The sequence below is a fragment of the Poecile atricapillus genome, chromosome 6 (assembly GCF_030490865.1).
Source record: "Poecile atricapillus isolate bPoeAtr1 chromosome 6, bPoeAtr1.hap1, whole genome shotgun sequence".
NCBI classification, from domain to species: Eukaryota; Metazoa; Chordata; class Aves; order Passeriformes; family Paridae; genus Poecile; species Poecile atricapillus.
The window spans coordinates 9,400,132-9,414,639 of record NC_081254.1 but is presented as its reverse complement, the minus strand read 5'-3'; the positions used below and the strand labels follow the sequence as shown (position 1 = coordinate 9,414,639).

General features: G+C 39.8%; 1 protein-coding gene across 17 annotated transcripts in view; it reads right to left on the bottom strand.

Annotated features, from left to right (window-relative positions):
- Positions 1–14,508, bottom strand: part of ANK3 (ankyrin 3) — a 291,521-nt gene that overhangs the window by 51,848 nt on the left and 225,165 nt on the right. For 9 of the 17 annotated variants that reach the window (XM_058841986.1, XM_058841993.1, XM_058841988.1 and 6 more), the window contains 4 exons: positions 11,949–12,055; positions 7,925–7,957; positions 4,831–5,055; positions 1,632–1,786 (listed from right to left, as the gene is read on the bottom strand). In XM_058841986.1, coding sequence (XP_058697969.1) covers positions 1,632–1,786; positions 4,831–5,055; positions 7,925–7,957; positions 11,949–12,055 — 520 coding nt within the window. The remainder of the gene's footprint in view (positions 1–1,631; positions 1,787–4,830; positions 5,056–7,924; positions 7,958–11,948; positions 12,056–14,508) is intronic. The other 8 variants (XM_058842005.1, XM_058842004.1, XM_058841990.1 and 5 more) reach the window with 1 other exon arrangement.

Sequence of the window (14,508 nt, the reverse complement as noted above, 5' to 3'; positions counted from 1 at the left end):
TTATGCATGTGAACTCTTTTTCTTAAATGTTGCAAGCTGCAGCAATTCCGAACAATATTTCTGTGCCCAGATTTCCTACCCCCAAATCAAAGTAAGTTCAGTTTGAAAAGCACATGAAGCAAATAAGCAACCTGCTGATCAGGGCTGACTACATCAACCCTGTAAAGGCACCACTACTTCACCCAAACACCAAATCATCACTTCTGATCCCATGCCAGTTTGCAGAGAAGGAGGGGCAGTGGTGAGATTTTTCTTTTTCAAAGACTACAACTACTGCATTCAATCCTGCAGCAATCATAATTCCCCAAGCCATACTATCCTGGACCATGTCCATCTCATGTCTGTTCCACTGCTTTTAGGAACCCTTCAGTGATGAGGTTTATTTTATTTTTCCAAATCCACTGACAAAACATACACAGTGTTTCTGTCCTCCTGTTTGGTCAGTTCTATTATATTTAGAAATAAATAGCTACAATAGATCATCATAAAACAAGCAGATCTTTGCTATTCCTCTGTGTTTGTACAAGCTCAGGTGCAGCACAAATACTTCAAAGTGAAACCTTTCCTGTTGTCCCATTCCCAGAAGATTTGGAAATCAGTAAAAATGTTGTATTTCAGATGCCCAGGGAGACCCTCACAACAGCACAACTCTCCATGTTCCCAAGGCATGCCTTTTGCTGAGGCTGCCCTCATCAAACAAGGAGAGGCAGAAATCAAAGGCAGAGCTCCCCGACAGACACCTCTCAGAGCGTCCATCCACAGCCTCATCACATGCTTTTGCTGATAATGAAAGAACTTTCCTGCAGCTTGTACCCAAACATGCTACGACTTTCTGTAGGTTATCCAGGAAAAATCCTGTGGATAAACCCTTACAGAAATCAAAGTTCACACCACAAACTGTTGCATTCACACTCAGATGCAAAGAGCTCAAGCAATGATTCATCAGCACAAGTATTGAAAAATGCTAGCTAAGAAAAGAAAGCAGTGGTACCAAGGAATCACTGCAGCCCCATTTTTCTTCACCCACCATTTTTCTTCAGGGGCCATCTGTGACAGCATCTTCTGATGGATTTGTACAGCTGTGTCCCCTCATCTTGAGGGACTCTCGCATGAACAGCAATGTTCAAGCCAAACAAGGGAGCCAGACTTCCCAGATGGGCATTGGGCAGGCAGGTTGTGTACTTGTGGGAGGCAATCTCTAACAACACCATTTGAAATAAGAACACTCTACAGGCCAAGCTCTGAGTCTGTGAGAAGGTCCCATATAGCTGATATTTACACTTCATCATTGGTTTGGAATGACCTTCCCATGGCCCTGCCTCAGCAGCAGAGGCACATGTACCTCAAGCTGGGTGTTATTCTCAAATTTATGCTGGAAAGAACTGTGCAAGCTCTGCTTAAATTTGGCAAGACTTCAGACCAAAATTCACCACTCATTTCACTGGATGTCTCCAGGCCACTGCAGAACAATTTCTCCTTATGCTCTTTCCATTAGTTTAACATGGAACACACACTGTATTCCCTGAAGTCAGACACCCTCTGCACTGTTTTATTTTAGTTTGCTTTAGTCAGCCCATATTAGCAAGCCTTCAAAAAGGCAAGGCTAGCTAAAGCTTTGAGAAAATATTTACCTTCATCCATGCCATTGAGTATTTCAGTTAAATCTTCATGTTTGCTGTCATACTGGTGCTCTTTCCACGTTTCACCATTCTCACTTCGGAGTACGATCAGTTCTCTTTCCTTGCCTCGCATTGATCCAAAATGTGGGATTTCCACTATGACAGGGCTAGAGAAAAAGGAATCATGTTATTTTTAACCCTATATTTCCTCACTGCCCTTAATTTCCTATGGGTCCTCAAGAAAACTACAGTCATTTTAAATAGTTAACACTATTACAGTAAAAATGGTTTTAAAATTGCCAAAGCTGCACAATCCTTTATCATTTAAACTATATTAATGGATAAATTGAAAATCCTAATATATAGTTTGTTTTTAGTGCAAATCTTTTGAAATATCTGCCTCCATGAAAAAAACAGTGGCAACTTTTAGAAAGGAGAGTTCTCCTTGCTCATTTATCCCAGGCTGTGGGTTATCCAACCTGCCTCCAGCACACAGCGCTGCTGACTTTTAACTGGCATTAGCATTGTCAAAATTCGGATTTGGCTCAGAGAGTTTGAAGGGACAAAGTCGGTTCAGAAGCAGTCTGGCTATCCCAGTGCATGCAACAGCCACTGACTGTAACAGGAACCATGCATTTATGTAGATTTTGAACTTAAAACTAAGTCCCAAAGTTTTCAAAGCTCCCCCTGACTCTCTGTTGATGCGGCTCCTGTGAAATAAGAAACCGTTTTTCTTTAGCTCCACTCTCTGGTTCTCATGCCCAGCATCACAGCTGCAACCTCTGCACGGCAAACATCACTGGGGAATCATTAGATCCTTTCAGCACGGATTTCTCTGGGTTTAGCAACATCACGACCACATTTATATTAGCTACTGTCAAACATTTTGGGGGGAAGGAAAGGGAATGAGAAGGTGGTTAATAATACACCTATGTCACCAGACAATGTACCTTCAACAGAGGACTGCAAGTGCATTGCTGAACATTGTATGAACAACCAACAGAAACCACCATTCACTTCATGTGCCATTCCTCAACAAAACAAACACTGTTGCCAAACACTTCACAGGCAGGATATGCATTTTAAAGTATGCTAAGACAAACCGACTGAAATCACACAGTAAGTGAACATTTATGGATTATGCAGCTTTAAGACATTTAAATAGACAGTATCATTATTTTCCTACAGAGGTTGTAAAGGGTTTAACTGCTTAGTAACAACTTGGTTTAAAAGCAGCATCACATGATGGGAGAAGTGTGCAGCATTTCTGTGGTACTGTATGTCTGCCAGGTGTTGGGTGCATTAACCAATCCATCACTTGAGCATGAAATCACAACAGCCATCATGGGGAAAAACAAACTAGCTTGAGACCCAGTTTGCACGTTAAATTCCCAGGGAGAAGAGTTAGTCTTTTTTCCCCATGAAAATTATAAAAAGAGTTAATTAACATATATTTTAGATGCTTTTAGAAACACCCAGCCTATTTTTCAAGTCTCCAGTTCTTTAACAAAAAAACAGGAATGGAGCTGCTCTCTCCCATTGTGCGCAGCAAGAAAATACCAAAAATTTAAATACATTGCTTAAGATAATTACTCTCTAGTTCAAAAAGAGCACAAGCTGAAAACTAACGCTGTAGTACAATCTTTGCAGGCTAATATTTCAGATACTGTCTCTGTAAATATTTAGAAACTACACAATTTTGTGCATGACATTTACAGTGAGAAGGTATTGAACAGGTTTGGAACACCAAACACTCACCAATATTTTGAAAACCTAATGCGATAAATTTCACAATATGGTTTGAAAACAACAGTCAAAAACATACGGAAACATTCTTACATATTTAGACTATACACTGCAGTCCCTTTGGGTAGCATACTTGGCTTTGTAAATTTATTTTAACAAGCCGCCTCTTGCAGGTTGAAAAGATCCAATCTTGCTGAATCAATTCATTCACTTGATAACATTTTTTTCTGAATAATCTTTCATAAGTAATGGGCTTTATGAGATCACATTTAACAAATGTTCTTCCCAAAACAGTCTCACTTGAGGCCTGTAAATACCTTCTCTACCACAGGGTTGAACTTAAAGGACTGCCACTGTGTATTAAAATGTATTTAATGCAGTAGAAACACTTCAAATTTAAAGAATTACAAAAAGCACAGAAGTTATGAAAGCAGAATGCTGGCAGTGAATTTTACATGCCTATAAGCACAAGGTAGTAGCAGAGCTATATTAAATCAAGCCACTATGATTTTCTTTCAGTGACATAAATCAACTGAAAGTTTTTGGAAACTTAAAAAAAATAATGGGAATAACAAAAAATTGGAAACAAAATAAAAACTGTAGACATTCTGTATCTTTTCCGTACATATCCTACCCAATAAATTTTGTTCCTTGTGGACCAAGCTGCAGGATTCGGCTAACCATGCTCTCACCCTCATTTAGAGGGGGAGGACTTTTAGGAAGATGCAGTTTACTGAATAACATCCATGCAGCAGGAAGAGAAACGAGAAGGGGAAATTAGGAACAAGCTGTCATTCCCGACAGAACCAGCAGTTTATACCAGGGTGCCACTCATGGTAATGAACAAAATTTATAATTAAGAAAAAAAAGGCCACATCATAGTGGATTGTTTCCCCTATTTTAAGCTTTAAAAGTAGTCAGTTCCTAGCACTGGTACTACTCATGCCACCACTCTATGGTAGGTGCTCTGCTGTCAGTCCAAGTGGTTTTGCTCCACAAGACAGAGACAGGCAGCTCCCAGCAGCTCCACAGGGAGTCTTGCGCATGTTGGGAACAGAGCTGAGTATCTGGGTCCCTGTGGGTCTCTCTAGGACAATTCTTTGTGACAGTTCTGTTCCTCTAAATACTCTACAAGCAAGAGGGTCAAAACCTGCTCTGGGTTTTCAGTGTGTGACTCCTCCTGACTTCCAAGGCAGGGTTGTATGAGTAGATGGGGGTGGGACCTGGCCTTTCCATGGCTTTCCTTACCTTCAGCTCCATCCTGCAATCATCAAAGAGGCAAAACTCTTCTTAAAATGCAAGGGTTCTTTCCAGAAAGAATGGCAGGTTAGCACTTTTTAATTTTTTAAGTAGCCTGTGTTACAGGCTCAGATGAGGTAGAGTCAATGTTTAACTACCTAGATCCACAGGATAAAGGGAATGAAAGGTGTGACATGAGCATAAACAAACTCACAGAACAACTCACCCTAAAAACTGTGCCCCTGCTGGCCCCATTTCTACAAGTCGACTTGCCAATCCTTCTCCTTCAACCATGGGTGGTGGGCTGGCCAGTTTGTGCCTCTTTACCAGGCGGCAGGTGATGCGGGTGGGTGCCGTGCACTTCCGCGGTGGGATGATTATCCTCATGCCGTGGTGCCGACTGCCCCTCATCGAACCCCCGCGTGCATCCACCATAAAACTAACCAGGAAACTGCATAAAAAAGAAAACACATCAATGAAAATCATCACAAAACAAGCAGAAGATCAGCAGCAAGTCAGCAGACACAGACTTTAAAACATTAGAAAAGCCATCCCAATCATCTAAACTAAAAAGAACATGAAGATCCTTTTAGAATTTGGACCTGCATATTAACAACTGGTTATCAAAAGCAGGAATTGCTAAAGCTCTAGCAACATCATGGTGAAATGACACATTCTACTGAGCAATTTGGATTAAAAGTAGTATAAATTAATACACTACACAAGTAGTGTATTAGTAGTGGTTTGTTAGAATTTTTCAAACATCCCTTTGTTGCTGTTAGCTCTACTGTCCACAAATGAGAGTAATTAGCTTCACATGCATAAAGCAACCAGACAATGTAGAAAAAGGAGAATCAAAAGTGCTTATTATTTTTGGAACCTCAGTCTTTAAAATCTCCCCACTGTTTCATTTGCAAATACTCCTGATGGCTGTCAGAGCAAGTGCCAGCAGCATGGGTGACAGTCCAGGCTACTAAGGGCTTCCACTGATGGGGAAGATAAGTGATGACTACCAAGTACATAACTTCCTTTAAGCTGTTGGCTCCCTGGAGGAAATCATGTCATTACTTCTCTTTGAATATTAGATTCATTAACAAAAAAAGAGACATTAAAGAAAAATCGCACTTGCTAGTGTCATTGCAATGCATAATTTTCCATTTTCTAATAAGGGAGTAAGAAATTATATTTGTAAATTATGTATATTTTTAAATATAATCCTTTATATTAGCAAGGGAATAATTAAAATTAACAATTAATATTAGAATAGCTTCAGGTAGAAGATGCAATAACAGGCTGGTATCAAGAGGGACAGAAGTTATTGGCCCAGTCTTGAAGCCAGTACAAATTTTGTTTGCTCCTTCTGTATGATAGACACTGGCATAGCTGACACATCTGTCATGTGGCTTCACTATTTTCAAGGCTGTTGCCAAAACTTCCAGCTTTGGAAGAACTAAACCTTCACATGACTAACAGGTGAATCCATTCAATTTCCTGGCTCCTGACAGTAAAGTGGACTAAGGGTGTAAACCAATAATCCAGGGGATTTTGATGGTTCTTGAAAAAAAGCCCCCAAGTGCTCTGAGGTATGACTGGGAATTTGTACAACACAGTTCCATTTGCTTTGAGACCAGCAGGATAGCAGCAGCAGCAGCTGACAGGCTCTGGCCAAGCCTGCAAATAAGCTGTATTCAGAAGCCTGGCCAACATGGGTGGGAAAAATCTGCACAAAAGCAGAAGAGAAATCAACATTTGGTATTTAGTGGTCTGGAGGAGAGAAGTGAATAGGGACACAAGCTATAAATATAGGAAGTACGACAAAAATGCTGTCCACCTGAATTCCAGATCAAGAAGTTGCTACATTGCCTTTCCTCAAATTAAAATCCATCAGTAAAGATCTTTCTGAGATGACCCTAATCCAAATTTATAATTTCTCATGAGCCAGACACTTAATAATACCGAGGCATGATATTTCACAGTAGTTTTCATACAGAAAAACTGTATCCACATTCCATGTTTCTCTCCTAGATAAATGCACTGTACGCTCCAACAAATCCATATGTTGCCACTAGGGTATCCCAGCTCCTCACAAGAGGAATTGTTTCAGCAGGACAGGATCTTGGCTAACCAAACACTTTCCATAAATATTAGACTGTGTCAAAACCAGTATGCTTGATCTTTAAATTATATACTCTATAAGTGATTTTAATCTTAATATTTATGGACGCTTAGCTGGCCTTTTAAATATGTGCATGGTTCATGTCTGCAGAGGAGCTGGGGCCATTTCAGACTTTGTAGTTGGTAGGGTGGAGGGATGCCTGGCTGGAGCATTCCCAGGGCTGAAGCTGCAGCAGCTCCAGAGAGGCACAGCTGGTCAGTGCACCATGGAGGAGCCTCCTGGGGAGCTTGGCAGGGCTGGGCTTGGCCTGATGGCTCAGCACAAAGCAGTGTTTTGGAGAGCTGCCTATCATGTATAACACAGTGTTAAGCCACCTCAGAATTAATAATGAAAAGAAGGCTTTCATCTAGTGCAAAAATGACAAAAACTTACACTCAAATAAGATGCTGCCTACTGTACCCGAACTATTTAAATGTTGAAAAGTATGTAAGAGTGCATTGCCAAAAATCTCTAGGCACCTAAATCTGTCTTAAATTCATGATTAAAAAATAAAAATAAAAAAAAAATCAGTAGAAGTCAAAAAGTCAAAACTAAGTATCTACAAAAATCAGTCCTTGAGTTACCAGGGATGTTTAGGCTGTATGTAGATTTTAAGGTCAGTCCAGCCTTGGCAACCAGGAGCTTAGTACTGCTACTGCACACTGCTCACAGCAAGGGTAAATAACCTTTGACACGAGCCTCTGCCTCAGTGCAGGAACCAGCCCCTCCCAGCTATGCTGTCTGTACCACGCTGCAGCCTCCAGTGCAGACAAAATCTGCAGCAGATCAGCCTTTGTGCATATTGCTCCCAGAGAAAGACAATCATTGTCGGCAGCTTATTAATGAATTATTTCCTTGTTTAATTTTCCGATTAGTAACTTACCGTTTAAAACAATAACAACAATTCCAAACAGTATTTCATGCACTTTCTATCTAAAAACATTAGTAGCTGATGCTTACCTAAATTAATGTAGCACTAATGATGGAAACTACAGTATGACCTCTAAAACACAGCGCTAAAGGCTAATGAGCATTTCTACTTCAAAACATGGAAGGGATGAGGATGTGGTTGGATGCACTACAAACATCTACACACACTCTGTGGGAAAAGAAGTTTAAAAAAGCAAAATAAAATGAGGATTCACAGAAAGCACAGTGTTATCACCTTGAATCATACTGGGGGAGTGGAGAGGAATAGCTGCAAAATAATTTAGAAAGCAAATGGGAAAATTAATGTAAGATAATTAGAGGCAAGCAACAGAAAATATCAATAAGTGCAAAGAAAAGGTAACAATCAGAAAAATAACAAAAGCAGTATGTTTAAAGGCCAGCTTCAGAAATTATTTGGCTTTTGATTCACATATCATGACATATGTCATATAAAATATGATACACATGAAAAAAATCTGAAAGGGAGGGTTCATTTAATTAGCACAACTCTATAAGTTCTCTGGGAAATGGAGAAGCACAAGGAGAAAAGCATTTGGTGATTATTTGGTCAGCAGAGAATTTATTGCAGCACAACTTCACTGAATTCCAAAAACATGCTCCTGTGTGCCATGAAAAACCAGTTCTTGCACTTTTCTAAAGCAGTTTATCTTCCAAAGCATAACGTATAAACATATGTGTGGCAGGATGCTTGAAAGGCATATCAGTCCATGCCATCCATTGCAGTGCTGTCAGAAATGAATTCTGTGAGTAGAGCAGGTTGGAGTAAACTATATACAGTTAATATAATTTCAACTACATATACTTAATATAATTTAAAATACAGTAAACTGTAATGAATCTGATTTATTCCACTTTGCAAGACTGGATCCAGTACTTCTGAGTTTTTCAATATTGGAAGGCAGTGTGGCACTGCCTTTTCCTTCTTTCAGCCAAAAAAATGAAGGAGTTAAAAGCAACACAAAGAGAGAACGCCCACATTTTACTACAGGAAAAAAAAAAACTACAGGAGGAAGCTCACATCTGACAGCTGAAGGTCATTTTGGTGAGGGTCTCTACCCTTCCAGAGGCCTCATGACTCACGATGCATTTCAATGTACTGCTTACAATGGACTCTGTTCAAAATATATGCTGGCAAAACAACTTATCTGAACTCAAGAAGAAAAACATAAAACATTATCTTGGCTTGAAAAAAGGAAAAACCAGAAGAGTTGAAATCACTGCCAACAATTTCTGCTTTCTTCTCCTTTCACTGACACATTGCCGGATCTCCACATCCTACTCCCAGAATTCCCCTTCTGCCTGGGTTAAGATACAAGAACAAACTGATGCTTTCTTCTGACAGTGGGCAAATGGAGAAAAGAGTGACCTGAGGCAGCAGCAGTGCTCCTGGCACAGCATATCAGGGAGCCCTGTGAACATGGAGATGGCAAGGAGCAGTGGGGTCAGAGCCTGGCCACAGGGCCACCACACCACGAGGGCTGGCAGCCCCTGCCCCAGAACACAGAACTGGGGACAAAGACAGGGATGAAGCACCCCAAACACACAGAAAAGGATTTGCTCTTTAGGAAAAGACTGGCAGAAGAGATGTGGAAAGTCATGGTCCTCTGCATATCAGATGTGCTGAGGTACTGGAAGATTAGATGGGAACATCTATTGATAGCCTCTAGGTGAAGATAACCAGGAAAATCAAACAGGATCATATTATAATGCGGGGCCACTGGAAAGTAAATAAATGAGTGAGATTTGGGGCTTTATTCCTGACAAAGGAACTGAATCCTCAGAGCATCATTTCTGATGGACTTTCTATGTCAAATAAGAAATGTAATGAGTCAGAAAAGCCTACGTGTTTGGAGAATATTTTGGTTTATGCTCATTTGGAGAGCTATAGCTGTTTGGAGGATATCTGTCCTCTCCCTGCTATGCAGCCCCACAGTTTGCTCCCCCCCTGGGCAGCAGCTTAGACTGCCTCTGCATTAGAGAGTGCCCATGCACCAAGGGAGCAGATCTTATGTGAAGATGTCCACAGAATATATGTTTTGGAGGGCTGGAACCACGAGTGAACATGCTGAAGACCTAAGGGCAGGCAAGTATTGTCCCAGAGGACCGATAGGATGAAAACACCAGACCTATCTTCTATCAGGATGAAAAGAAACCAGAAAATTTTAGACCAATCAATGTAAAACCCAAATTACCAGGAAATATTCAGGAATAAATTATTTAATAATCATTCTATAAAGGCCTAAAGGATCAAGGTAAATAAATCAAGATATTATATCTTGCCTGCCACAAGTCTTAAAATAAAAACAAACCAAAAATATAAGTGATAAGAGCAATTCATGCCAAATGAATTTGAATTCCTTCTTTGATGTGTGGAGGTACTGCCTTGGCACCTCAGCAAGCAATGGAGGTACAGTACATATAAGACAAGTGCAGGATCACTTAAGTTAGCTCAAAAGAGATACCATCAATGCTTTCCTGCTACACTGAAAAGGAACTTCAAGGGCATATTTCACTGTGATGTTCTGGCACAGGTACTAGGCTAAACGTCTTCACGATTTCAACACAGGAAAAAGGTCTGAAAAGTCTTTGGAAAATAGGATCAGAATTAAAAGCTCTCTTGCTAAAAAATGGAAAAAGGGGCTGGAACCAACAAACTGAAATACCATAGAGACAAATGCAAACAGAGGGGAGAAACCAAACACTTAAACACAACACCAGTAAAAATTAACCAAACTTCAGGATTTCAAAAGAAAGCCAAGAAATTCTAGCAGGTCACAAACATTTACCAGTAGAAATTGAAATTACCAAAAGGTTAACTCTCATTGTGGGACTGCTTAAGTGTGCTATGTGCCAGACCAAAGAAGTGGTGATCCTGGTTTACAAAGATGCTCTCATCAAAGAAGAGAGAGCTGGGGCAGAGCAGCAGGAATGTTCTGAAATGGGGAAAGGATCACCTAGGAATGTCTGGGACATTTTAGTCTAAAAGACAGGATTGTCTGTTAAGAGAGCAGCAAGATACTGTTCTCCATGTCAATTATGGATATGGCAATGGATTTCCACTATGAGTATGAAATAGGCTTAGTCTGCAGCAATGAAATTTTAAGCTGGCCATTAGGGGAAGAAATAGCATAAGAAGATAGTGCACTCCTGAAGCTGGGGGCCTATGGAATCTCTTATTTTTAGTGATTATTAGGACACTCAATGTACATCAGGAATGGCTTGGCTACATGTTATCCTACAGTAAAGGAAAGGGTTGAGCTACCAGCTCTGTCGGGTCCTTTGCCAATGCACCATTCCATGATAACCAACAGCCTTCAGCTTTTCATACTGCAATTCTTGACATTTTAATGCTAGTACTGACAATGTGCAGTGTTTTATCAGCTTGGGACCTAAAAATCCACTGTTCAGCAGATGCAGGTGCAGACGTGCATTGTGGGACTGTAGCTTGAGATTTGTGGGGCTTGATGTATTAGAAATGAAATATTTTGGCATGTGTCACGCTCATTTTTATGATAAGAATGTAATTAGTCACAAAACGGGGAAGTAAATTAAAACTGATATGAGATTTTATGTCCTGATCTCAAAAACTAAACAACAAATATTTACACTAGACAATCTAATAATATGCGAAGATTACTTACACATTCATTTGCAATTTTTTACAATATGCATTCAGACATCACTACTACTGCATTTAAATCAAGTCTGTGTGGCACTCTTAAGAAGCACCTAAATTATAGTGAAGACTCATAAGTAAACAAACAGCACCACTAAAATCAAACTACAGATATTGGAGACTAGGCAGGAGCTTGAAGGTGTAAATAAAGAGACCAAATTAAAGCCCCCCCAATTTTTTTCCTCTATGAAAGAACAGAAAGCATAACATTCTGTCTCTGATTTCATATTCCAGAAAATATAACACACTGCAAACAAAATAATTTATGACACTTAAAGCATAAGCAACAGAAAAAGCAAAACAGGACTCTTAATGAAAAGCCTGCAGGATTACAGTGCTTAAGCATTCAAAAAATTAAGTGTAGAAGCAAGTTTTTGGTTTAATATGCAAGAATTTAGACTGACTCTTGTTATTAAGCAACCTCCTTGAAGTCAGTGTGAATTTTGCCACTGGCTTCAAGTGGAGCAGGAACAGACATGTTATCAGTCATTACAGCAGGCTGTATTCTGCAGCTAATACAGTTCCACATCTAAAGATAAAGGAAAACTGTTAAGTGACCTACCCAGAATGGATGGGACTCGAAACAAGGTTAACATTGTCCAAGGTGTCTGCAGCCCAGCTATAGTGCCTGAGAGAATCAGAATCAAACTCCCTTTGAAACGTCAGGTGCTTCAAAACAAAACAGATAAATTGAAATTTAAAATTAACATTAGAAACACTTGTCTTAAATACAAGCTTGTTGATATAATTATATTAAATTTAGATCTGGTCTTTTAACTGGCATTTAACAGTGCTGATACCTCCAGGGTTAAATTACTGGAAATCCTGTAACAGAAGCATGAAATACACAATAAACTCTTGTCTCTTCAAACATTCTTTTTGCCTGCTTTTTGCACTTCCTTCAGTTTCAAGAATATCTCTCCCAATCTTTACTTACTTTTACGTGCCAGGTTAAAAGGATTGAAAAAAAAATATTACCATTTGTACTGCAGTCATACACCATATAGACAGGCAGTGTAATACCACCCCTCAGAGGATGCCATTAGATAGATCCTTATTCAAGCAGAACCTGTGAATAACTTCCTTGTGAGCTTCACTGAGGCTGTGAACGCAGGAGGTGTTTGGTTTATCTTTATACACAACCAACATGGACACTGTTTTGTGGAGTGCCACTGCCCCTACTCATCTGGACAGAAATAGCTTTAACCCTGTGAGGCTATAATTAACTCCCCCCTTGGACAGACACTGAGGTGTGATTTCTTTCTCCTGCTGCCCATGCACATGGACATTCACACATCCTGTGCCCCACAACATCCCTCACACTATAAATCCTCTTACTGGGCAGCAAAGCTATTCCAGAAAAAATATTTGTTTTCCTTTGTTTCTCTTCTTTTAGGAAATTAAACCAACTAAACTTCAAATACTGTTTTCACCTATTTCAGGGTGACATGAAAGTGTCTCCCCAGTTTAAGAAGCACCATAGTAAGTTACATCAATACAAGTAAGTCAAGAAGCAACATACACAATTCTCACCTGAGATGGTGTTAAAAATCTCAGTGTTTCCTATGAGTAGGTTGTTTGCTGCTTAGAGGCAAATGCATCTAGAGAGAGCAGCCTCTTTGGATGGAAATTTCATGGGCTGTTTTCAAATCAAATTCAGTGGGTTCAAGTCAAACCAGAGCCAAGCACATGTTTCTAAAACCTTCTTATTTCCACCTGAGTTTTTTTATATGCTGACACATACTGGTAGTGCGAATTAATTATTTTGGATATAAATATCAGCATTAGAAGTAAATCTGGCAAATTCAGTCATAAACACACATAAAGACTTCTCTTGAGAAACTTTCACAAGATAAGCAGGAAGATAGTTGTTGTGTTGCTGGCTGGAATGTCCAAAACTCCCATCGTTCTGGGGCTTCTAAAAAACTGCACTCTGTAGGCATTTCTTTCATTACAAATGAGGATCTCAGGTTTCCTTCCAAAAACTATTGACACTGTAATTTACTGCCCATCGACAGAAATCCCTGCAGAGTGCAGCTTTGCTCTGTCACTCCTGCTCGATGCCTCCCTCCTTTCCCTAGCTCAACACTTGTATTAGTATTTGTATTATTGTTCTGTTAAACTTTGTGTTGTAGCAGATGTACTTGAGCCCTGATGGTTCAAGCACAGACAACAATAGACGGCAAACTTGCATATGGTAAACAGCAAAATACACCATCAGACATAAAAGAAAATGAATGCTGTCAAAACAGTGACAATTAAGTAACCGAAGTGGACTTAATTAGTGCCATTTGAAGTATGTGTTGTAATTTAGTTTAATGAAGACAGTTTTCTTAGTCTTTCCAATAAAATACTAGGGATTCTCCAACATTTCCTGGAGAGCCTGTGGTTTAGGCAGGAAAGCCAACACGGTGGATTTCTGCTATTCCAAGTGATTTGTAAGAGCTCACACTGAGCCCGTTCTTACTTTAGATACCAAACAGTGTAAGATTCAGACACGTTGTCTCAGGCATTGTAAAAATTTTGATAAACAAAAATAAATTTATTATTTTGCTCAGTGATAAACTTTATCATCAAAAATAGGACAAAGCAAAGAAACAAAAGAAATTGGCCAAAAATAACAACACAATTTGGTGTTTGTCCTCAAAAGGCTTGCTAAGGTGTACAGAATTACTGCATGGAGACCCAGGCATGCACCAGGACACATATCAACAAATAAATGTCAGGTCAGGTTTCCTATAACAGATTAAAAATGCTTATGTTCCCTTAGCAGTCGGATATAGAAAACTAAACACAGAGCCATATAAATTCCAAGGAAATACCATCACTTCAAAATAATCTGTGCAAGACAGAGGTGCTCCTGCACCATGGGTGTGTTCTAGGTTTGCCTACCCACATAGGTTGGGTTCCTCAGTCCAGTTCCTTGTCCTGACACATGGTCTGCACACCAGGTCACAGGGTTTTTTTAAAGCATTCCTTTCTGACCAAGTGTAATCAAACAGATCTTCTGGACATATTTAGAGCAAACAAAAGCCAAAAGTCTGCAGCTAATAATTTTGGTTGAGAAACAGAGTAGGAAAAGCTGATAGCTGGACACACTCATCTTACACACAGCACACATC